At 40.1% G+C, this 25,096-nt stretch overlaps 1 protein-coding gene and 1 long non-coding RNA gene across 3 annotated transcripts in view; one reads left to right on the top strand and one right to left on the bottom strand.

Moving 5' to 3' along the window:
• Positions 1 to 19,530, top strand: part of LOC125239736 (programmed cell death protein 4) — a 41,105-nt gene extending 21,575 nt beyond the window's left edge. For both annotated transcript variants that reach the window (XM_048147382.1, XM_048147381.1), the window contains 7 exons: positions 8,031 to 8,250; positions 9,038 to 9,197; positions 9,662 to 9,751; positions 10,874 to 11,006; positions 11,939 to 12,049; positions 13,257 to 13,396; positions 14,294 to 19,530. In XM_048147382.1, coding sequence (XP_048003339.1) covers positions 8,031 to 8,250; positions 9,038 to 9,197; positions 9,662 to 9,751; positions 10,874 to 11,006; positions 11,939 to 12,049; positions 13,257 to 13,396; positions 14,294 to 14,366 — 927 coding nt within the window. In that variant the 3' untranslated portion in view covers positions 14,367 to 19,530. The remainder of the gene's footprint in view (positions 1 to 8,030; positions 8,251 to 9,037; positions 9,198 to 9,661; positions 9,752 to 10,873; positions 11,007 to 11,938; positions 12,050 to 13,256; positions 13,397 to 14,293) is intronic.
• A 1,327-nt stretch (positions 19,531 to 20,857) lies between these two features.
• On the bottom strand, positions 20,858 to 25,012 carry LOC125239994. Its single transcript, XR_007178580.1, has 3 exons — positions 24,839 to 25,012; positions 23,421 to 23,560; positions 20,858 to 21,007 (listed from the first exon to the last, which is right to left on the bottom strand). It is a non-coding gene; the product is annotated as an uncharacterized LOC125239994 (long non-coding RNA).
• Positions 25,013 to 25,096: the final 84 nt, after the last annotated feature.

Raw genomic sequence — 25,096 nt, 5'->3', positions numbered from 1 at the left:
TCAGCTGCATAGGCCTCGAGATGTCAACGCCGTTTTTCGCTGTTTTTCTCGTCTAATAATAGTTACGTTTACGCGGCCGCCTGCCCTACAGCGGAGGTCGTTGAACCCGCTACGGGCTAGCGTTCGCGAAGCTTGCGCGAGTGTAAGCGAACCAGCGTAACTTGACCTGTGTCACAGTATAATAAAGAGTACTATCGTATAGTAATGCCACTCCCGCTCCCTGCTGAAAGTGCCGCCCACCCCTCTCGGTTACCTCACAGTTACCGCCTGTCAAAAACTCGAAAAGTCGACCCGTCATATTTCACTCATACAAGCATAGCTTACGCGTTCACCTACATAACTCACTCAACGAAGCCTACCTCATCGGAAAAACTCGTGTATAACCGAATTTTGGCATAGTTGTAGGGAATGGTGTTCTAATCCACATACTCAAAGTACTGAGGGGTATTGGGGGAGCTACTGGAAAGGTCTTTTTTAGTTTTTCGCGATATAAACTGTAGTAAATACTACTAAAAATTCTCTAAAAAAAAAAAACACTTTTTATCTGGGATCAATAGTTCATGAAATTGATTTGTGACTAAAAATGTGACCAAATGGTTTCGTAGAACGTTCGAATCGCTCGCGTTTGAGTATCGTTAGGAACGTGCGGCCTTTCGCAACTAGGGCCTTGGTTGCGAACCGAAGCTATTTACCGGCCTTAGGTATAGCCGTGATGCATTAATTGTATAAGATACAGTATTTAATTGTATCCCTAACAGCAAAAAAAATGTTGAACAGATAAGGTGTACAAATGGGTTACGTAACAGTTGTTTAGAGAGTAAGAACGTGTGCAGATCTGATTATAGTGTAGTGCTGTCTATAGTGTTCAATCTACACATACAATATACACAGCATCGATAATGAACTCAGTGAAATCCGACCGAGATTCTCTTTACGGCTTGCGCTTTCGAATAAATTGTATGAAGTCTCGGCCGAAAAAAATCCTCGGCCGGCAATTGCAACAACTATCGGCCGAGACTTCAGACATATTTATTCGCTGCAACTTCAAAAATCTCGGTCGGACCTATACAAATATAATACTGTGGCAGCCAAAGGACACTGGAACACATAGTTATTTTTAACCCCCCCGACGCAAAAACGAAGGGGTGTTATAAGTTTGACGTGTCTGTCTGTCTGTCCGTCTGTCTGTCTGTCTGTCTGTCTGTGTGTGTGTCTGTCTGTGGCATCGTAGCTCTCGAACGGATGAACCGATTTTGATTTAGTTTTTTTTTGTCTGCAAGCTGAGTTAGTCGGGAGTGTTCTTAGTCATGTTTCATGAAAATCGGTCGCGGTCGGGGGTTTTTTCAAAAAAACTTATGACAAAGGTGTGTTACGATGTACTTTTTGGCGATGCATTTTTGGGATTCTTTTGTACTATCTATAGCTGTGCATCTATCTTAAAATAGTTTGTTTTAGGAAAATAATATTAAATGTTATCAATTGTCGTTCATTATAAAATACCTAGGCATATAATATGCAATGCATTCATATATAATCTAATCGATTTTCTTTGGTTGCAGTGAAATTAATGCCCATACAGTAAAACGTTTGTTATAATATAATAATGGTAACACACGCTTTGGTGCCTCCGATCCTAAGTGTTTGAAAGAGTCTATAGAATACAGAGACACATGTTTTTCTATCCGCTCGCTTGTTTGTTTGTGCAGTGTTCAGTCCCAGACTGGTTCGTATGAAATATGCAGTTGTGATGACGCGTGTCTGTTGGTCGATACCTGTTGTCTTTGTATTTGAGACGTTACATGCGCGATTTTAGATAATTGTTATAGGTCTCATAACAATAGTTATTTTCAGTACAGATGGTGCTTTTTTTACGCACTAGTTACGAGAAGTGATTCATTTCTTGTCAGTTCGAATCTTCGGAGGGCCATCTGTACTGAAAAACGTCGTACGATACACGTGCGAAAAGGAAATTCGTAACTCGTGTCGATTTAAAATACTCCCTTCGGTCGTGTTTTAATTTAAATTTAAAACGCTTCCTTTTTTACGCACTTGTATCTTAATGTATTATAGACTATAGTTATACAAGGGTGCAAAGCTATATTTTAACGCCGAGTGTGGAATTGAAAAACGAGCAAGTGAAAGGATTCTATTCTCGAACCACTCGCTGATCGCTTCAACTATAGAATCCTGAACTTGGCGAATTTTTCAGCACACGAGAAGTAAAATAAATTTGCACCCGTGTGTAGCACAAAACTTTTCCCCTCACTATAGCGAGGAAACTACAACGCAAAAAATGCGTTTCATCACTGCTTCCAGTAGTTCCACAGGTGGTAAATCAGCTTTATTACTAGATTCACCTACTTTTATCTATTTTAAAGCAGTTAATTTGACTTTATTCAAGGTCAAATTACTTTACCCACTAGTGGATAAAATGCGTTTTTACCCGCTGGTATTAAATGACAAAACACGTGTTTCCGAGGTAGCGAGGGGAAAAATACATTTGCACCCGTGTGTATATAGCACAAAATTTTTCCCCTCACTATAGCGAGGAAAATACAACGCAAAAAACGCAATTTATCACTGCTTCCAGTAGTTCCACAGGTGGTAAATCATCTTCACCACTCGATTCACACGCTTATATCAATTTTGAAGCAGAAAATTTGACTATATTCAAGGTCAAATTGTTCGTCCTTTTTAACCCCCGTCGCAAAAACGAAGGGGTGTTATAAGTTTGACGTGTCTGTCTGTCTGTCTGTCCGTCTGTCTGTCTGTCTGCCTGTCTGTCTGTCTGTCTATTTGTCTGTCTGTGGCATTGTAGCTCCCGAACGGATGAACCGATTTAGATTTAGTTTGTTTTGTCTGAAAGCTGAGTTAGTCGGGAGTGTTCTTAGCCATGTTTCATGAAAATCGGTCTACTATGTCGCAGTCGGGGGTTTTTTCAAAATTTTAATTTTGTGGTTATTGACCTCACTTAAACGCCAGTTGCATAAAATACTATTACACGTCATTCGTATCAGGTAATAGATATGAGTGAAATTGTTAAGACGTAGCGTAGTAGATTCTAAATTTTAGTCCTACGTGTAAAGAGATAGCAGTCAATAAGTTGCATTGACCGCTATCTCTAGACACAAGTGGATAAAATTTAGAACCTCTGGATTTTACTTTACCAAAATCCCTTTCAACCAAAGAGAGTGCTCTTTGGTTTGGGAAATGCTCCCGACTCTTCCGTATAAAATATGCACGCGTGGCGGTAACTGGGGCACTGACGGTCGATATATGTTATCTTTGGATTTGAGACGCTTGACGCGACGGCTTGTGTACGGATGAAGTGCGGTTTATTATTTATGTTGTGTAGCTTTCCATCAGATAATGGTCCTTAAATTTCACATACAGTAAGGACGTTACTGAATTTCTGTAGGAATTTCATAGAAGGTCCAAGGATCTGTCTAAAACTAGGCCGTCGGCCACAGATATCGAGATATTAGGCCATAACATGACATAACTATCTAAGGGAAAGATCCCGATATAGGTGACGGCACCCTGTTTTTAACCCCCGACGCAAAAACGACGGGGTGTTATAAGTTTGACGTGTCTGTGTGTGTGTCTGTCTGTGGCATCGTAGCTCCCGAACGGATGAACCGATTTAGATTTAGTTTTTTTTTGTCTGAAAGCTGAGTTAATCGGGAGTGTTCTTAGCCATGTTTCATGAAAATCGGTCTACTATGTCGCGGTCGGGGTTTTTTTCAAAATTTTAATTTTGTGGTTAGGTTAGGTGTTAAACGGTTTCTACTATTTACCATCATGAATTTTTATGCTTGTAGTACAATAAATACCGTTTTATGTGAATTAGGATGGAAATAACCTTATTGCACCCTAGCCTTTAGGCACAGAAGACCACATATTATTGTTTTTTTTTTTAATAAATGGGCGTACTAGCTAGCACATACTAGCTAAATACGTGGCTTACGATGGAGTGAGCTCGCCCAGAAGATGCCTGTTCACCCTTGATTTACTCGTACCATATATCATATTTGTTATGTATCATATTATACTGATGATGATGATGATGATGATATTATGCCCGTACGCATAAAAAGTGCCGTTCAACCGCCATGCCGTTAACATTTTCCGGTTTTATGACTAAACTCATTTAGTCTCAATTAGTACAATACCTTAATTGTCTCTTGTAGAAGTGCAGACGAGAAAACATAAACAGTCTGTTAATAACTTTTTGATGAATACTTTTGCATGTTAAATTTTATCTTGTTATTTAATGCATGTTAATTATAAGATGTAATGTTTTGAAAAGAAGTGGTCCGCCGAGTTTCTTGCCGGTCCCATAGTGGATACCCCCCTCCCAACTGAGGGGGGGACTGAAATCTTCTTGAGGCTGAGGCGTAGGGTTAGAGCCGGTGTAGCTTTATTTGACGTTCATATGCGCATTTTAATATGCCTACTTGAAAAATAAATATTTCATTTTAATTTTTTTCATTTTCAGTGCTAATAGAAATTTGTAAAACGTCTCATTAAATGCAGTTCAGTTAAATATTATAAGTCTTCGTATGTTTTAAAATGGGGATGGTAAATTCTTTAAAAACATATTTTTTTAACATGAAATTGATGAAATGTTTCCAATGTTGAATACAAAGTTCGTGGTCAGAGAAGGCTTTGATTCACAGAGAACCTCCTATAGAGTGGCAATATTGTAAATTTTGTGCGTGCTACAAATCACCAGTGCTTGGGGCGCGAGGAGCGGGAGGGGAATGTGTTTAGCGCGCTGCGATTGGTCGTTTCAAGGACGGCAGGCAGTCGCACCAGATGAAAAGGGACAGAAGTATGACTGTCCCTCTACTGTCGCGTACGTGGCCAGTGTAAGTTGACCTATGCCGGCTCTGAATAAATTATAAATATGACTTATTTGTGGAATGTAATACCGTCCGTTTTTAAATTTGAACTTCTTGTTACCTTTCCACACCATTTCACACTACATGTGGACATCTTTAAGGCATCAAAATACCCTTTTTCAATTTTTTTATTGCGAAAAACACGAGCTGCTTTCGGGTCGGTTACTTGGTCGTTACTGATCTGGCACGACGAGCGCCCGCGCTTATATCATGGCAAATACAAGTAAGGCTGGTGACCGCGAGTCGTCTTGTAATGGATGTCTATAGGGGTTGGTCTGTGCTTTGATTAAACTATTTTTATCAGGCTGAAACGTCTGCGAGCTATAATACAAATTTTTGAATAAAATGAACAATGAAAATATACACACCACGGGCTGGTCTCGAACCTGCAACCTTTTGGACCTGTTGGTGTTACAAAAGATCTTTTTTCATTTTCCTTTATGTAGTTAAAAAAATACTTTATGACATCTATACATTCTACATATGGAAGAGCGTTTTCGTAGTGAAATAATGTACCTGGGCATGACTTGTCATGTTGCACGTGTAGAAACGAAACACTAAGCCTAAGTTTATGATTGAGGTGTTAATCGAATCGATTCGTTTTGATGACGCAGGTCACTTGGCTACATTTTTACTCTACCATAACTTACTTACTTACTTACTGCGATGGCTCAGCGACCCGAAGTGGATCTTGGCCTCCGACACTAGATTCCGCCATTCGCTCCTATCCTGTGCGATCTGATGCCACTCAGTCACTTGAAGGTCACGCAGGTCTTTCTTAACTCTACCATAACACAGTAACTTAATTGATATAGACGGTCAAGCACATCTTGTCTCTAAAAAAAGGCGGTAAGTTTGAAAAATATGGGGCTCACCGGGATCATCAACAACATCGATGGAGACAACACTTAATAACCTAACCACAAAATTATAATTTTGAAAAAACCCCCGACCCCGACATAGTGGACCGATTTTCATGAAACATGGCTAAGAACACTCCCGACTAACTCAGCTTTCAAACAAAAAAAAACTAAATCGAAATCGGTTCATCCGTTCGGGAGCTACGATGCCACAGACAGACACACACACAGAGACAAACAGACAGACAGACGTACAGACAGACAGACGCTCGTGTCGTTTTTGCGTCGGGGGTTAAAAAGAACCATGCGCATTTTATATGGATATTAGGGCCATGAGCGACCACATGAAAGTTATGTACATGATTAGGATTCTTCGTGGCAAACAAAGATATGCCAGAGCTATACTAGAAAAATCGGTCATTTACAGAGAAAACAGTTATACCTAGGGAGACTTCTTCTGTGCCCATATTATGACCTGGTTTTTGGGATATGCCAACTTTCACCAAAACATTTGCACTCCGTCTACTAAGCATGACAATATATTCCATGTTCTAGAAACAAGTTCAGAGGATATCAATATCAAGCTGATTTTGTGGTACTGTTTAATTGTACCATAACTAAGTCAAAGACTGATTTTTAAGGACAATGTCTTATAGCAACATGCATAACTTGATAATATCTACACTTTACTATAGGTGTCATCTCTGTAGGTGAGAAGGTTTATCGTCACATAGAAAATTTGAATTTCGCGCCTTTTTTGTGACAAGCTCATAGCATTATTAAAGAGCGGACAGGCCACCGGCGGTTGAGGTTGTTAGCTCGTTGAGCATACAGTTGTCGTTGTGTGCGTGCGTGATGACACGACTTGTTGGTCGTTCTCATGTACACAGACATGGAAATAATACGCGTGTATTGCGCAATAGCTCAAGGAGCGTCCATCTACAAGTGTGTGTGGGTTGAAGAATTTGCGACGGGTGTATTCAATACAATTCGCCAGGCGTGTCCGATCTCCTTCCTTCCTTTATCTGTGGTGACAAGATGTGAATCCGGAATTAGTATTATTAACAGTAAAACGCACTTAGTCTTGAATTATTGATTTATTACCACGTAAAATGTATGACAACTCTTAGCATGACGCTCCTACAATCCTGGGCTCCGCCATATCGAATTCTCGTCCACTCACTGCAGAGCTGTCAGCCAGGGGACGTTCAGAACTTCTCTAACCAGTATTGAGGTAGAATCAGTATAAGCTAACTTTGCTCAGCCTCAAATATAACAGAGGGAGAATCGTTATATTATCAGGAGCGGCGCACTTCGCGATTCTTTCGCCGAGCAACAACTTCATGCTGGCGCCGGCGCAGCTCAGCCCATTCAGTGGTTGACGGCGTTCGCGCGGCGCAATAGAACTCAATGTTTGCTGCTCGCGTGCGGTCCGTTTGCTGGTAAGAAAAATGAAAGGCGGCATTTTGTGAACACTGAACATCAAAGCAGTGAGCCTTCTGTACTTGTACTATTATGTATTCTTATATATATCAATCATATGCGTCACATTTTCATAGAATTTTGGCATTAATTATGGCGCATACACCACCCTTTGTTATTGCAAATGGTCTACAGACTACAGAGCTGGCTCTGATTATATGGCCATTATTGTCATTAATACATGTGTTGTACATGCAGTGTTGAGTGTCAGATCGACTGTCGTCTCATTTCGTTCCTAGCACGAACGAATCCGAAAGCCGGGATCTTAGTAGCTAAGCTATACATGACTAAAGGCTACGGTGAACCAAGGCTTGGAACCGGTTTACTTTTTACCGGTTAAAACCGGTTTATTTCGATTTTGCCCCGAACTTTTTAAAGAACGCGAACGTTTTGAGAACTTTATTTTAACCGAAATAAAGCGGTTTATTCGACGAGCTGCGAGACGCACCTAAATACCTAAGTTCGCGCAGCGAGTTTTTTGTTTGGTTAGAACAGTCTTACGTATTATTCTGCGGAATAAACCGGTTTATTTTGTTCTAAACCGGTTAATCGAACGAAACCTTTATGAGAGAGTTCTTATAAAAACCGGTTTAAAAATAGCGGTTTATCGACCGAAAACAAAATTTAAAGGTTTGTCCGCAAGTACATGATAACGGTTTGAAAATTTAACCGGTATCCAAGCCCTGCGGTGGACCCGATATTGGGCATTGTTTTTGACAAATGTGTACGCGACTGTGACTACATGATCGTGAGTAAATAGTAAAATATATTTTCTTTTCCACAGCGCAAGTCAGAGCCCGTGATCCTCGAGTACTTCGAGCATGGCGACACCAACGCGGCCGCCGAGGACTTCCTGGAGTTCGTCACTGCCAAGCGAAGCCATCTCGTCTGCGAGACCATCATAGAGACGGCCTTGGAACATAAGCCGAGCCACTGTGAGATGGCCTCTGTACTCGTGTCCGATTTGTATGGAAGGGTGTTCTCCGCCAAGGATATAGCTTTAGGTAAGCAGACCTGTAAACAATTAACATCCTGGTCAGGGCACCAAAATAAAACAGGCCACTGCAAAAAGCAGTACAATGCCCTCAAGATACCTTGCTCTTCTTTATTACATAGATTGAATCCATCTGACCGTCATGAGACCATCATAAAAACTGCCTTGGAATTGGAACACAAGCCAAGTAACTGCAATATGGCATTTGTGCTGGTATCGGAGCTGTATAGGGACTATAGGGAGGGTGTTCTCTGTGAAGGATGTTGCCCTAAGGAAATTAACTATAAAATCGCAGAAATACAAAATGAAACTAACATTTTGGTTGAAAAATCCTGTTCACGGCACCAAAATGTAACAGGCCACGTCTAGAAGGAGAACAATGTAATCGATTTGATCCACGGCATCGAAATCTATTAGACCACTTCAAGAGCGTAATGCCCGTAAGATGCTACTTAAAAAATAATACCTTCATTTTGGAAGGACAGGACCAAAAGATGCACAGTAACGTAACTAAGGGTCGCGGTCGGTTGCATCGAAATCTGTTACCGTTAAGGGTCTCCCCCCACATCTAGCGCCTCGCGAGCATCGGCAAAGCCTGACGCCTCGTCTTTTTTCATACAGTTGGCACGCTCGTGAGACGCTAGATGTGGGGGGACCCTAAAGCGTTCGCTAAATTTTATTGTACGAGAAATGCTATAGACAGCTGCTTTGTGTCGTTGATGAGTCTGTCAAATGTGGTTGATGCAACTGGCCCTTAGGATGTGAAATCAACGCTTTAACTGAATATTTTCTTACAGCATTCGAGCGCTTGCTGGAGAAACTGCCCGACTTGGTTCTGGACACGCCGGACGCAGCAGTCCTGTTGTCCAACTTCATCGCGCGATGCGTGGCCGACGACTGTTTGCCGCCTCGTTTTGTGTCGCAGCAACGTGATACACCACTCAATGCTGCCGCCAGGTTCCTATCTCTAACGAACTATTATAGGAACCTTCATTCGAAGCATATAGGAATAAGTATGGAAAGAGTTGTAACTCCATACATCAGTAAATGCAAGCTATTTGTAGTGACATCTGGCGTCACCCACGCGTCAAATAGCGTAAATTATCAGTACTGCGTATCTTTTACACGACTAACCTGTCTGAATATCCTTATGACAAGCGTCAAAGCTTTGCTTGAGAAAATCGCGTAGTGAATGAATATAGAGTTGTATAAAGTTGAATTTTCAGGATTGTTTGAGATTTTCAAAATTTCAAACCAAATGCGGGGGCTGAAGAAGTTGATTAAAAAAGCTGAAATTTTGTACAAGGGCTTCATAGACTAAGGGTCATTGATTGATAACTATTAGGTTTGCTGATTCCAAAAAAGTGTTTTTTTTATCCACCCTAATATAGACACACTAAAAGCTCCTTCCTCTTGTGCAGGCAAGCGATCCACCGAGCTGAGACACTGCTCTCCATGAAGCAGGGTCTTGTCAGGCTCGACAATATTTGGGGCGTCGGTGGCGGCATCAGGTAAGTTATTTTTTACAATACTGAAATATACCCAAGTTAATGAAACAGTTTTCCTCTAATTTCTTAGGTATACGGTTGACAACCGGTCTGGCTCAGTCGGTAGTGACAAGCCGCGGTCCTGGGTTCGAATCTCGGTAAGGGCATTTATTTGTGTGATGAGCACAGATATTTATTCCTGAGTCATGGATGTTTTCTATGTACTTATATAAGTATGTATTTATATTATTAAATATTAAATTAAATTAAATATTATAGGACATTCTTACACAGATTGACTGAGGCCACAGAATATATAATAGTACAAGTACAAAGGCTCACTCCTTTGATGTTCACAAAATGCCGCCATTCTAAATTCTTACCTACATTAACAAACAGACCGCACGCGTGCAGACGACATTGAATTCTATTGCGCCGCGCGAAGGTCGTCGCCACTGAATGGGCCGCGAACTCGCGGCCGCCGGCATGTACTTGTAGCGCGGCGAAAGGATCGCGGAGTGAGCCGCCCCTGCTGAGGCCCACGGTAAGCTCAAGAAGGCTTGTGTTGTGGGTACTCAGACAACGATATATATATATATATATATATATAGCGTAGCAGGCAGGGTCACTACCGACTGCGCCAGACCGGTCGTTGATTTATATCTATTTAAGTATGTATATCGTCGCCTAGCACCCATAGCACACCTCGGACACTGGCGATCAAATATATGAAAGAGGCGCGTTCCTAGCACACAGTCTAAGCTCGTGTAGGTGAACGCGTACCATGCTTGTATGAGTGAGATATGACAGGTTGACGGTTAGCGTTTTTGACAGGCGGTAACTGTGAGGTAACCGAGAGGGGGTGGGCGGCGCTATCAGCGGGGAGCGGGAGTGGCCATACTGTACGATAGTAATATTTCTTATACTGTGCCCATAGTACAAGCTTTGCTTAGTTTGGGGCTAAGTTGACCTGTGTAAGGTGTCCCCAATATTTATTTTATTTTTTATTTTATTTTAATTTCAAATTGTAAAACAGTCGATTTTCATCAGATTGGGTGAAAATTTTACCGCTTGTCCGGAGTGCACCAGAAAGTATCTGATCTCACGTTGAATCAGAACTATTTTTAACCCTCGCCGTTTTTCCAGGCCAGTGAAGTCCCTGATCCGGCAGATCCAGCTGCTCCTCAAGGAGTACCTGACCTGCGGGGACCTGGCCGAGGCCATGCGCTGCGTGCGAGAGCTGGAGGTGCCGCATTTCCACCACGAGCTGGTATATGAGGTGAGCAGCTGTTCCAGTCAGCTGATGATGGAGGGCACCTGGAGCAAAGCCAGCCTGTGTGGCTGGAGCCATGCGCTGCGTGCGAGAGCTGGAGGTGCCGCATTTCCACCACGAGCTGGTATATGAGGTGAGCAGCTGTTCCGGTCAGCTGATGATGGAGGGCACCTGGAGCAAAGCCAGCCAGTGTGGCTGGAGCCATGCGCTGCGTGCGAGAGCTGGAGGTGCCGCATTTCCACAACGAGCTGGTCTATGAGGTGAGCTGATGATGGAGAACACCTGGAATAGATCCAGCTCCTCGAGGAGTACCTGACCTGCAGAGATCTGGTTGTAGCAGTGTGAGAGCTGGAAGAGACGCATTTCCACCATGAGCTGGTATATGAGGTGAGGAGTTCCAGCAGTCAGCTAATGATGGAGGGCACCAGCTCCTCAAGGAGACCTGACCTGCGTGATGAGGATGAACTCTCTTTTTAACCCCCGACGCAAAAACGACGGGGTGTTATAAGTTTGACGTGTCTGTCTGTCTGTGGCATCGTAGCTCCCGAACGGATGAACCGATTTAGATTTAGTTTTTTTTGTTTGAATGCTGAGTTTGTCGGGAATGTTCTTAGGCATGTTTCATGAAAATCGGTCCACTATGTCACTAACGGAGGTTTTTTCAAAATTTTAATTTTGTGGTTAGGTTATATTTCTAGTAATGTTTTTTTCTAAAGCACGCATTCGGCGCTGGCGCAGCAAAGTGTATGGATTTAGGCATACTCGTCCTAGTACAGACACAACATACACATGCATTAGAATTAATACAATACATCTTCATACAAAATCATAGGCCCATAAAATTATGAAGTCAATGCCTCAAGACAAAAATTTATTTTGAGATTTGCCTATTACCTTCAAAATCTATAAAATTGCTAAAAAAAATTTATTTGTTTCAGACTATTTTGTTGGCGTTGGAGACAGTCAACTCCTCGGTGGAGGAGCAGCTGTGCACTTTCTTAGCTGAGCTGAGGCGGTGTGTCATCGTCACTCCTGATCAGATGGACCGAGTGAGTTTCTGTACACTACACTAGTCACCAGCAATAAAATAGCACAAAAAGAAGGCCGCAAATATCTTGTGAAACAATCTTATTTCTAGAGACATGACTCTCTGGCTCAGTCGGTAGTGACCCTGCCTGCTGAGCCGCGGTCCTGGGTTCGAATCCCGGTAAGGGCATTTATTTGTGTGATGAGCACAGATATTTGTTCCTGATTCATGGATGTTTTCTATGCATATAAGTACATATATATTTATCTATTTAAGTATGTATATCGTCGCTTAGCACCAATAGTACAGGCTTTGCTTAGTTTGGGGCTAAGTTGATCTGTGTAAGGTGTCCCAATAATTATTATTATTATTTATTACTAGCTTTTGCCCGCGGCTTTGTTCGCGTTAGAAAGAGACAAAAGGTAGCCTATGTCACTCTCCATCCCTTCACCTATCTTCACTTAAAAAATCACGTCTTTTCGTCGCTCCGTTTTGCCGTGAAAGACGGACAAACACAAACAAACAGACACACACACTTTCCCATTTATAATATTAGTATGGATAAGAGCGTGTCAGATATTTATGCAGCCTTCTTACTTTGGACCCCCATTTCACCCCCTTAGGAGATGAATTTTGAAAAAACCTTTCTTAGTCCTCCTCTACACCTTATAAGGAACCTAACCTACGTTATCTGTCAACCAAACTAGACGAAACACTAAAACACTTTGTGACTAGTCCGGATTCCTTATGAAGTTTTGCTTTACAGAAACTCTTAAATGTTTCTTTACAAACCATAAATTAAGCATCATTTTTTAGTTTTTTAATGTGTGTGTTCACCTTCAAATCAAGGGTGAACAGGTACCTTCTAGGCGAGCTGCATCGTATCGGGCGAGCTTCGCCTAGGCTAGTCTGTTTTCATTTCATTTATTTAATTCACAAGCAATATAAATCGCATTTGAAATTACACTTATATACACATATAAATAAAACATACTAATTAGCAATAATTGAAACAAATAATACAAACATATTTTACCAAACTAAAAAAACAACAGTTGTCAATAACAAAAACGACTCTATAAAATAAAATAAAAAGATTTAAAAAAAAACCTATTCAAAACGTAACAAGTATTTTTAAAACAATAATAGCATTTGGATGTGGTACTGTGGCCACGAGTAAGCCCATTTATAGTTTTAAAAAAAATTCTCAGCCCTAACACTGGTTACAGGGCTTCCTCCGCGTGCTGGAAGACATGTCGGACATCGTGCTGGACGTGCCGCTGGCCTACATCATGCTGGACCGCTTCCTCGAGCGCTGCCAGCAGAAGTTCAAGCTGGGGGACGTGGTCATCAAGCGCATGCCGAGCAGGTGAGCTACAGGTGTTGCAGGTGTAGGGTTACAGGTGTTGCAGGTGTAGGGTTACAGGTGTTGCAGGTGTAGGGTTACAGGTGTATGGGTGTGTCCCCCATCCTGCTGGGAGCTTCCTCAAGCGCTGCCAGCAGAAGTTCAAGCTGGGGGACATGGTCATCAAGCGCATGCCGAGCAGGTGAGTTACAGCTGTTGCAGGTGTATGGTTACAGGTGTTGCAGGTGTATGGGTGCGAGTCCTACATCATGCTGGACCGCTTCCTGCCAGCAGAAGTTCAAGCTGGGGGACGTGGTCATCAAGCGTATGCCGAGCAGGTGAGTTACAGCTGTTGCAGGTGTAGGGCTACAGCTGTTGCAGGTGTATGGGTGTGTCCTTCATGCTGGGAGCTTCCTCGAGCGCTGCCAGCAGAAGTTCAAGCTGGGTCACGTGTTATTCATTTAATTATTTAAGTCTGGGTTACAAACAGGCAAATACAACACAGTAAAACCACAATACAATTCATGTTGTCTGGCTAGCGCGCTAGCGGTTTTTACAATCCTGATGGTAATAATAACTGAAAGAATAGGCTACTTGCCTTCTAGTCAAATCAGCTTCTTTCTAAGAACTGTCAAAACGAATTTGAACGTGTTGCTAATATGGAATTAATATGAAATCGTATTGAGTGACGTCACGGTCAACTCAGTTACTTTATATATTTACCTGACTTATTAAATGGAAATTGGATTTAGAAATAATTTCTGTCCATGATTTTCATGTAATTATCTGATGCTTTATTTCGTGCATGGTATAAAATATTTAAAGAATATTTTAAGTACAGTCAAGTTCCCTATATTACAGACAGCGATAAAAAACTTGTCCCAAAAACAAACTTGTGCTAAAACTTGTTTTTCGTTTCAGAGGCCGCAAACGCTACGTGTCTGAGGGCGACGGTGGCGCCATCAAGGACCACGCGCTCAAACTGCGCGAGTAAACTGCGTTCCGCCGTCGCACACATACACACACACACACACACACACATGGGTCATACTGGAGTGGCACTGAAGACTTATTCTTGAAAATTCAGAACGGGAGAGAAATGCTTTTAGAAGTTATGAGGGAACATATGAACATACATGCATACGTGCAGTCACCGGGAATAATGTCGCACAAAAATATGGCCGATAATCTAACTTAGGTTAAAAAAATTAAATTTTTGAAAAATCCCCCGACCGCGACATAGTGGACTGATTTTCATGAAACATGGCTAAGAACACTCCCGACTAATTCAGCTTTCAAACAAAAAAAAGTAAATCTAAATCGGTTCGTCGATTTGGGAGCTACGATGCCACAGACAGACAGACAGTCACGTCAAACTTATAACACCCTGTCGTTTTGCGTCGGGGGCTAAATATCTCACACATTCTTGTTTCTAGAGCCATATCAGCGAGACACATGTTTGGGCAACCTTATCTTTTTGTTCGATGTTTTTGTTGGTGACTGTATACTGGTCAAAAAGACCCATATTTTGCACGAAAATTTGGAAAATGGCGTAATTTTATACCAAAATGACATTAGTTGTCTTATGTTCTAAACTTTCGGGTATAAGTGATGTGTAATTTTACGTATGGCCTATCCATAATATTCACAGTTCCTGTACTAAGCGATGTGGCGAAATCAAATTTTGTATCGCTTTTTATAGACATATACTGTTCTATAGTACACAAATGTATACATAGCACCTAAAGGTTGGCCGATGAAAGTTTCAGAAATCCATAGTGGCAGGTTATATGCCAGGAAGCCAAAAATGAATATCGAATACATAGGAAACTAATAAAATAATAGAAGTACAAGTACAACTCTGTTCTTGCTGGGCAGTAAGGTTGCCAGAGCTCAACATAAGTATGCTGTAATTCTTGACTTGCAGGCGTCCGTAGCCTACGGGTGACTACTTACCATCAGGTGGTTCGAATGCCTGTTTGCCACCAACGTACAGGCTGTTTTTACTCTTTGTAACTTGAACCCTTAGAACTTGTACACTCTTTTTTGCTGTGTATTTTACACAGCAAAAAGAAGGAGTGTACAAGTTTTTAATGGTTTGGCAACGCGCATGTGACACTCCTCGAGTTGCAGACGTCCATAGGTTACGGTGACGGCTTTCCATCAGGCGGACCGTATGCTTGTTTGCCACCGACGTAGTATTAAAAAAAAACTTGAAAAACTACGGATTTCTGAAATACTTTCATTGTTTAACTAAGAAGTACAACTGACAGCAAACATGACAAGCAATGATGTAAGCGTACATATAAAGCCTAACTAAAACGTCTAAAGACAAATATATTTACTGTTTGGTTGCGTAGTGAATGTAAGATATATAGCTTTTTTAGGGTGGAAAACTTTTTACCGTTGCCATGGTTACCGTTGTCTAAGGAAAGAAAAGAAACTTATTTTCGTTGTATAAGGGCATTTTTAGAAATTGGAACCCTAAATTAGTGACGGTTGTTAACAAAAATGAACTCGATGTCAGTTTTGTGACGACAATTAATTTTGTAACCAACTTTTTTATGTTCTTAATGTAGATTACTGCTTATAGTTTAGGTAATTAACACAAAAGCAATTTTATTGAAATTTCATGCCTAATAAAATTATTGTCACAAAACTGACAATGAGTTAATTTTTGTTAACGACCTACGCTAATTGAGGGGGTCCCAAATTCTGAAAATGCCCCCTAAACATGTTTGTGGTTGACAATTACTTGACATAACTTTTTTTTGACAAACTAAACCACCCTTCTTTGACAACCTGACAATACGAAAAAAGTTGATCCACCCAAGTAAATTTAAAGTTAAAATATAGTGGCAATTAGCAATGCAGTATATTGTTAAGTATTGATAATGATAATTTAAATAAACTTAAAATACGAGTAATGGTCACCAAATGGTGATTTTCGAGCGATGAAATATCGTCAATTTCTGACTAATATATTGACTTAGCCACTGCTTTTATACTTAAAAATAATTGACAAATGTAAGAATAAAAAGTAACAGCTTATTTAAAGGTTAGTGCTTAAAAATGTATTTCATGTTTAGTACAAAAATGTAGAACCTTTTTTTATGCGTGCGACGGCGCGCAGTGTTGTCAGCCCTGTATTTTAAGAGTAGACGGTTTTTTAATTTACATTACACTGGGTTGCCATAATAAAATACATATAAATTTAAAAAAATTGAGAAATGTGAATTGATGTTTAAAGTTTTTTACTGTATGAGTAATGAAGGTTAAGAAACTGTTTACTGTTTTGGATATTAATTTTATAAAAGATAATACTTTCTAAGTTGTATGTAATCAATTTTACGATTTTTTCACATGAGGCGCGGGGGTTACAAAAAGTGTATTATCAGTATCAGTAGCACCGGCATTCTTTTTTTTTAATCAATTACTTTGCATTTACTGCAAAATATAAAGTGTGAAATCTGTCAAATAGATTTTAGAAAAATAGTAGACTTCGAAAATTATTATAGTTTAAAACGTCGTTCGTTACACGTGCGAAAATGTCATTCTTCACTCGTCCCGAGGCTAGTGATATTCAGAAAACTTCTTCCTTTCAGAATATCTCGGTCCGTTAACAACTACTGTTATTGACACAAATTATGGTGTTTTCTTGCTGCTTGCCTTAAAGCTGTAACAGACAAACGGACCGGACTTGGATCAAACCATAGAGGAATAAGTAACGGAAGAGTTGTAACTCCATACATCCGTAAATGCGAGTTATTTGTATAGGCATAGTTAAGTGACATCTAGCGACAATCACGCGTCAACTAGCGTAAATTATCAGTACTTCTACTTATCAATAGACACCAATTTTTAGTTAATATTACAATAATATTAATCAGTATTCTGTTTTCAATTCTTTCTGCTTGTATTATAAACTGTTCTAATATTAAATTTTTGGCAGACGAGACACTATTGACACCTAGTGTCGAATAGTGATACTGATAATTCAGCTATTTGACGCGTGATTGTCGCTATAGATGTGACTATAACTATGCCTATACAAATAACTCGCATATACCATAATTTACTGATGTATCGAGTTACAACTCTTCCCTTATTTCTCTATGATCAAACGGAGACGGTTCGCCATTAGTCCGTCAAGGACGCAGCTATAAGTGAGAGCGAAAGATTTGCTGACGTGATAAAAGTCACGGTCTGGTGCGTTCGTCTGTTACAGATTGTCTACTTGTCTCTCACTACAAAAAGGGCATCCTTATTTTTATGTTACTCCGCGCGCTCTTGTCACGCGTTGATATTTTTTATAACGTCTAGAGACGTTTAGAATAGGTGTTTTAAATTTTTATAAAGTCCCATACTGGGTTTGTTGTGGGGTAAACATGCTTTTTTTTTAAATACACTCGCTCTTCGCCAAAATTGCATAGGTACATTAGGTACACATATATTCCTTAACACTGACTTTAAAATGAATATAGACTTTCAAAGATTATCCTTTGTAGAAATCACAGAATGAAACATTGTATGAAACCATAGCTTAAATATAAGATCATACCATCCGCGCATACACTACACTACACCATACATAGATGGCGTTACAAAAATGCCTTGTTGCCATAACAAGCCAGCCCTTCGAGCCATAAATCTATGTCAAAAGTGACACTTAACGCCATCTACAAGTATAATCAAAAGCTACAAGACGGGACTTTCGATTGACCCATGGAACATGGCGGATCGTCCTCCGATGTATTTTTTGCATTCTGCTGTTTAATGTGTAAGTTTGATAGGATATTATGCAGTGAATAGCCTGCGCAAAGAGTGCATTTAATGAAGAATTCTTTTGGAGATACGAATAACCAATTCTACGGACACCACTCGGCAGTTCGTGGTCCCGGCCGCCATCATGCTTTGTACTGCTGCTCCAGCTATCCTCCAGTTCATCGCGAAAACTACTTATACTGTTTTATATATCTCTGTAATTTACTTGACACTGGCAAAGTGCCCTGGTAGCAGAAAGCCATTATTTAAAAAAAAAAAAAGCTACAAGACATTTTTTGTGGGCGCCATCTATGTGTGGTGAAGTATATGCGCGTTCTTAGGCGGTTGCATTTTAATGTATGGGATGGTATGATTGTCTTATATTTATTCTATGATGAAACCGAACTTAACAAAAGTTTTCCAATAGGGTAAAATATAGATGCATTTGGGTAAGATTGAAAAGTTTATTTCTCGGAGTGGTAATACGGAATATCGTCCGTAGCTAAAAGCTAAACCTTAAAAAAAACACTTTAAATCTTATCCCTATACACTTATATTCTTCCTTTTGTAATTTTCAGAATCTGTCCATTCGATTTCGTGATGTACAGTCAAGTGTAAAAATATGGGTGTACACATGTTACTCAAAAATATGTCCCATAGCACCTTAGTTCGGTGTAATAAGAGCGTAGTACCATATTTTTGAGTCGACTTTTTCGATACTTATTTTTGCACTTGACTGTACTTTTCGTTATTTTCAAAAGGTTTTTGATCTCAAATTTGCAATTAAATGTTTTTATTTTGCCATTGGCACATTGAAGCGAAGACCCTACAACACCCGTTTATGTAGAAGCGAGAAAGAGCTTGGTACTTTCTGGTTATTTTCGGGCCGCACGGCAATTCATTTTTTGTCCCATGACGAGTTTGTAATACAATCATTTGGAAGAATGCATATATCTGTGCAAAGATATAGACAAACTCGATCAAAAATTAAAAAAAAAAAGTCTTTTTGAGCAGTCTCAAAACCCATCTTACAGGCCAGCAACGCATCTCCAACCTTTCTGGGTGTCCATGGGCGGCAGTGATCGCTTACCACGACCTGTTTGCTTGTTTGCCTGCTATCACATAAAAAAAACTCAAGCCATAAGTTGAGGGTCACTGAAACTTATTGTTTAAGTAGGTTTTTATGTATGGAATTCTAAACTTATTTCTGAGACTGGTCATAGACGAGCATTTTCCTCATTTCCCCACCACGTTGCATTTGGCCGTGCGGCCTGCAGTCATTTAGGTGCCTGTCCTGCCGAGGATGAAATGTGATTTATTTTGACTGGTGAACGTTTTGAGTCAGCGATTGGCTAGTTTGTTAATAAATAAAAATAAATAGAGGATATTTCATATAATGTTGTTTTATTTGTTCCTACAAAGTGTTGTTTCTTGACTTGCTTGCCATATAAGGATCTTACATGCCCTAAGATACCAGCAAATGTGAGTATGTTTAATAAGACGTCCCACTATCGGTTACCATTAAGGCGAGATTCACTTGTCTTTATATGAATAAATTGACAAAGCGGCTTTATAGCAATCGACAAAGTGGGACGTTTTACCGTACACACTCACAGATCTCTTCCTGCTAGTGGTAAGCAAAACATTGGTTCCGTGACTAAACTTCAAGTTAAATAAGTAGCAAAAGATCTACTTCCTACTAATAATTCCTCATTTGCTTATTTATATCCCTAGACATTTTAAATCTTACAAATATTAATTGGTGATGAATTGATAATAGGCTAGTTTCCTACTAGTCAAATCAGCTTCTTTTTAAGAACTGTCAAAACGATTTGCTAGTATGGAATTAATATGAAATACTGAGGAGTGACGTCACGGTCAATTCATTTACTTTTTATCTTTCTCTTTGACTTATTAAATAGAAATTTTGTTGAAATACAACTACTGTCCATATATTTATTCAAATTTTGTGGAGCTTTATTTCGTGCAGTGCATAAAATATTTTATTTTAAGTATAGGAAACTAGCCTATACGAGTAGCATAGGATTCTATATTTGAATATCGTAGTGAACGCCAGAGTGTATTGAGGGAACGCAGGGCATTGGCGGTACGTTATAATATGCTGTCCCGCAGGTTTGCGCGGTGTAATGGGAATGTCAAAATAACGCTATTTAAAGCATTTTGTTTTGCCAATCCTTTTACACGTGTAGCCTGTGGACAAATTATACTAAAAAGGCCCTCAGTGCCCTGCGTATCCAGTACAACAATGGGTTCAGGATGCTGTTGGGACTGCCTAGTGCGTCAGGCATGTTCGCTGAGGCCCGCACTGACAGTTTCGGTGCTATAATACGCAAAAGAACTGCCTCCCTGATGCGTCGCGTGCGAGACAGCTCCAACAGCCTTGTGCGCCTAGTGTTGGAATCGCCTGCTTGTGCTATCTGGAGACACTGGGATAGTGTACATATGGAATCCAAAGGCCAAGTGTATAATTTATTAGTTTTAGTTTTTTTTAGATGTAATAAATAATATGTAAATGTAACTAACATAGGATTAAGGGAATGTACACTAACACTATGGATTATTTCCGAAATAAAATTATTGAAATTGAATAGTTTGTGAACACGTAGTTTCACCTTAGACCTAGTTAGTAGTCAAAGTCATAATGAGAACCGCCATATATACATACAGGTTGTTACAGGTGAGGTACTTGTTAAAACAAACTTTATTCATTCATTTTTATTAAAAGAACCAATCTTAAAAAAATAACATAACTTGCAATAAATAATATTAATTTCTAATCAAGCTAATAATATCGCATAATCATTTATTATTGCTGTGCTTCAATACTTTGTGCAGGTGGAAGTTCCTCCTCTGAAACAAAGAAGATATAAGTTTTTTGCAAAAATTTCATTTTTGGCTCAAGCTTTTATTGCCGACTGTACCTTTTTTCAACAGCCATCTAAGTACTACTCTCTCTCATAATATTGCATTGTCACGTGATTTACATGTGTGCCAAAATTTTAGCTCAATCGGCAACCGGGAAGTGTGTCAAATTTAGCTTCTACGTTTTGACGCATACTAACAAGGAAAGTTGAATAAAAGCTTGTAGTTAAAAATGACTAATGTTCACCTAAAATTGTGATTTTGACTCAAGTCTAATTAAAAACATAAGTTCGAAAAGTGGTAAATCAGTTTTTTGGCTGACTGTACATACCACAAAGTTGGTTGATGAAAACAAATATTTCATATTGAAGCTATGATGGAAATAGCGCCTTTTTACGGTTCCGTAGTCAACTAGGAACCCTTATAGTTTCGCCATGTCTGTCTGTCCGTCCGTCCGTCCGTCCGTCCGTCCGTCCGTCCGCGGATAATCTCAGTAACCGTTAGCACTAGAAAGCTGAAATTTGGTACCAATATGTATATCAATCACGCCAACAAAGTGCAAAAATAAAAAAAACCGGCCAAGAGCGTGTCGGGCCACGCTCAGTGTAGGGTTCCGTAGTTTTCCGTATTTTTCTCAAAAACTACTGAACCTATCAAGTTCAAAACAATTTTCCTAGAAAGTCTTTATAGAGTTCTACTTTTGTGATTTTTTTCATATTTTTTGAACATATGGTTCAAAAGTTAGAGGGGGGACGCACTTTTTTTTCCTTTAGGAGCGATTATTTCAGAAAATATTAATATTATCAAAAAACGATCTTAGTAAACCCTTATTCATTTTTAAATACCTATCCAACAATATATCACACGTTGGGGTTCGAATGAAAAAAAAAATCAGCCCCCACTTTACATGTATGGGGGGTACCCTAATAAAACATTTTTTCCCATTTTTTATTTTTGCACTTTGTCGGCGTGATTGACATACATATTGGTACCAAATTTCAGCTTTCTAGTGCTAACGGTTGCTGAGATTATCCGCGGACGGACGGACGGACGGACGGAGGGACGGACGGACGGACGGACGGACAGACAGACATGGCGAAACTATAAGGGTTCCTAGTTGACTACGGAACCCTAAAAATGGAAAAAAATGTTTTATTAGGGTACCCCCCCTACATGTAAAGTGGGGGCTGATATTTTTTTTCATTCCAACCCCAACGTGTGATATATTGTTGGATAGGTATTTAAAAATGAATAAGGGTTTACTAAGATTGTTTTTGGATAATATTAATATTTTCGGAAATAATCGCTCCTAAAGGAAAAAAAAGTGCGTCCCCCCCCTCTAACTTTTGAACCATATGTTTAAAAAATATGAAAAAAATCACAGAAGTAGAACTTTATAAAGACTTTCTAGGAAAATTGTTTTGAACTCGATAGGTTCAGTAGTTTTTGAGAAAAATACGGAAAACTACGGAACCCTACACTGAGCGTGGCCCGACACGCTCTTGGCCGGTTTTTATTATAAATGGGCTTACTCTTGGCCAAGATGAGGCCTACGATGGAGTGAGCTCGCCCAGAAGATGCCTGTTCACTCTTGATAAAGGTTGCCTTAGGCAGCGTTCCCACTTAAGCGTCGCGTGTCTCGGGGCGCGCAACGGACGTCTCCGCCACGCCGCCTGAATGTAATTCAAAAAACGTCTCCTCAGTACATTTTGTATAGGAAGGACGTAGCGGCGCGGCGCGCGCTACGCCGCCGCCACGCCACCTGGGGCGCGTCTTACGTCCTTCCTATACAAAATGTACTGAGGAGACGTTTTTTTAATTACATTCAGGCGGCGTGGCGCGGACGTCCGTTCCGCACCTCAGGACATGCGTCTCTTAAGTGTGGCCGGTCCCTTATGACAATCAACAGTAACTTTAGTTTCCTTGATTAGCCGCGTCCACACAGAGCTACATCTTAGGCACGTCGGTAGGCAATGTGCTCGCTCTGTGTGGAGTTGTGCACCCAGCTATTGAATATGGCACAATTAGATTTAGTGAGGATATAATCTTTATTTTGTAATCTTTTTGGTTAACCACCATTTTATTTAACCCTTACCTTCTAGCCACAACACTTGTATACTTAAGACCCCCCTCCCCCAGCGTCTCGTGAGCGTAGCGTCGGGCCAACTATACGGCGGCAAACTATTCTTGCCCAGGGGGGGGTCACGTGGTAAAGGCCCGGGGCCCCAGGGGGGGTCACGTGGTCTATTTGTATGGCAAACTTAGACTCCAGGGGGGGTCATGACCCCCATGACCCCCCCCCCCTGGATCCGCGCATGGCCGCGTATACAGTTGGCCAGGTAAGGGTTAAAATAGAAAAAAATGAAAAGGGGATCCTTCAATATGTGTACGAAGAATTTACCTCAGTTCCGTCTCGGCCGCTCGCCATGCGTGGAGTACCGCTCCGGCACCTGGCTGAACTGCCACCACTGAACCACGGCAGCCACGGCCGCCACCACCACCGCAGCGCTTATCATGATACCCTTGGCTAGTACCTCCATTCTGGAATAATGTTACATGGACTTTAGTTTAAGCTGCGAACCAATTATAATTTGTCCTCAACACCCTGAACCCTTCTTGCTAGGGTCTATGTAAGGTTTCTTAGCACCTTATGTATCACTGCGACCATTTCTGATCTGTCGGTAACGCAATGCGTCGCCGCTCAAGTTGCAGGCGTCCATAGGTTACGGTGACCCCTTTTCATCAGTTGGATGCCTGTTTGCCACTGACATGGTATGAAATATAAGATTGGAGGATCATTACTTGTATAGTATACTAGCTTTTGCCCGCGGCTTCGCTCGCGTTAGAAAGAGACAATAAGTAGCCTATGTCACTCTCCATCCCTTCAACTATCTCCACTTAAAAAATCACAACAATCCGTTGCTCCGTTTTGACGTCAAGGACGGACAAACAAACAGACACACACACTTTCCCATTTACAATATTAGTATGGATGTATTTCAGTTTGTTCCCATTATTTAGATGAAACCCATGTCACAGTCATAATCATAAATGAGGTAGATTTTGAATGATTTGTATGGTTTCCTCCAATTCCCATCTTTTTAAGGGACAAAGGAGACAAATGAAAATATCACACAGTCCTAAGAACGAAGTGTCAAAAACTAATAGGCATAATATGTTAGCATATAAATATGTATATTTAAAGGAGTCTGTGCCAAATATTTAAGTACTAAATACATTAGAAATTTCTATTTTTAAATCAAAAATTGTGTAATTTATATGTCATTCATTCCTAAAAATAAATACAAATAGTGATACTTTTGAACATTAGTTCCACTCAATTTTAAACAACTTTCTTTATAATATCATAAACATTTTGTTCTTATAAAATTATATGATACTTACTTACAATTATCTAAATAGCAAAAATATATATTATGCAAGTTTTAAATAAGGTTCATTAGGGCAATTCCGAATGACAGAAATGCTCTGGTAATTCTGAAAGGGGAATCTTGATATGAAGGAAATAATGGTGATTTTTGTGAGACTTTCGAAATTAGGCGACTTTCGGAATTACCCTAATGCACCCTACATATTTATGAAATGTGTTGTCTTTACGTGTCTACATAAATACAATTGTAGTGTAGGTAGGTGTTCGACATAATGCGTAGAAGACAACATATGCCAACAAGTATGGCAATAGTACATTGTCTCTTCCACGCTATTTAACTCACCTACTTAGTAACACTGCTGGAGCGTACCTATTGATCAAACAAATCAGAAGGCTATGAAAACACAGCTAAGATAATAAAAACTTACTTTAACTAGTTTTACTATAGTATTACAAGTTTCAAAAGTAAACTTGGTTTGCTTCACTGGAAGGTAGATTAAAACTAACGTTCGGAAGTCATTTTCTTATCTCTGTTTAGGTTTTTCTGTAAATCCCCGTAAAGCGTGCACACAAAATCTCAACAACAAATACTAAAGAAAATTGAAAGGAAGTGAAAAATTTTTTGCTGCGTTCCGTTCCGTCTTAATGAGGTCTTGATACCTGTCAAGTTAATATTTTTGATTTAA

Source organism: Leguminivora glycinivorella, chromosome 26 (genome assembly GCF_023078275.1).
Source record: "Leguminivora glycinivorella isolate SPB_JAAS2020 chromosome 26, LegGlyc_1.1, whole genome shotgun sequence".
NCBI classification, from domain to species: Eukaryota; Metazoa; Arthropoda; class Insecta; order Lepidoptera; family Tortricidae; genus Leguminivora; species Leguminivora glycinivorella.
This window is presented reverse-complemented; position numbering and strand designations above follow the sequence as displayed.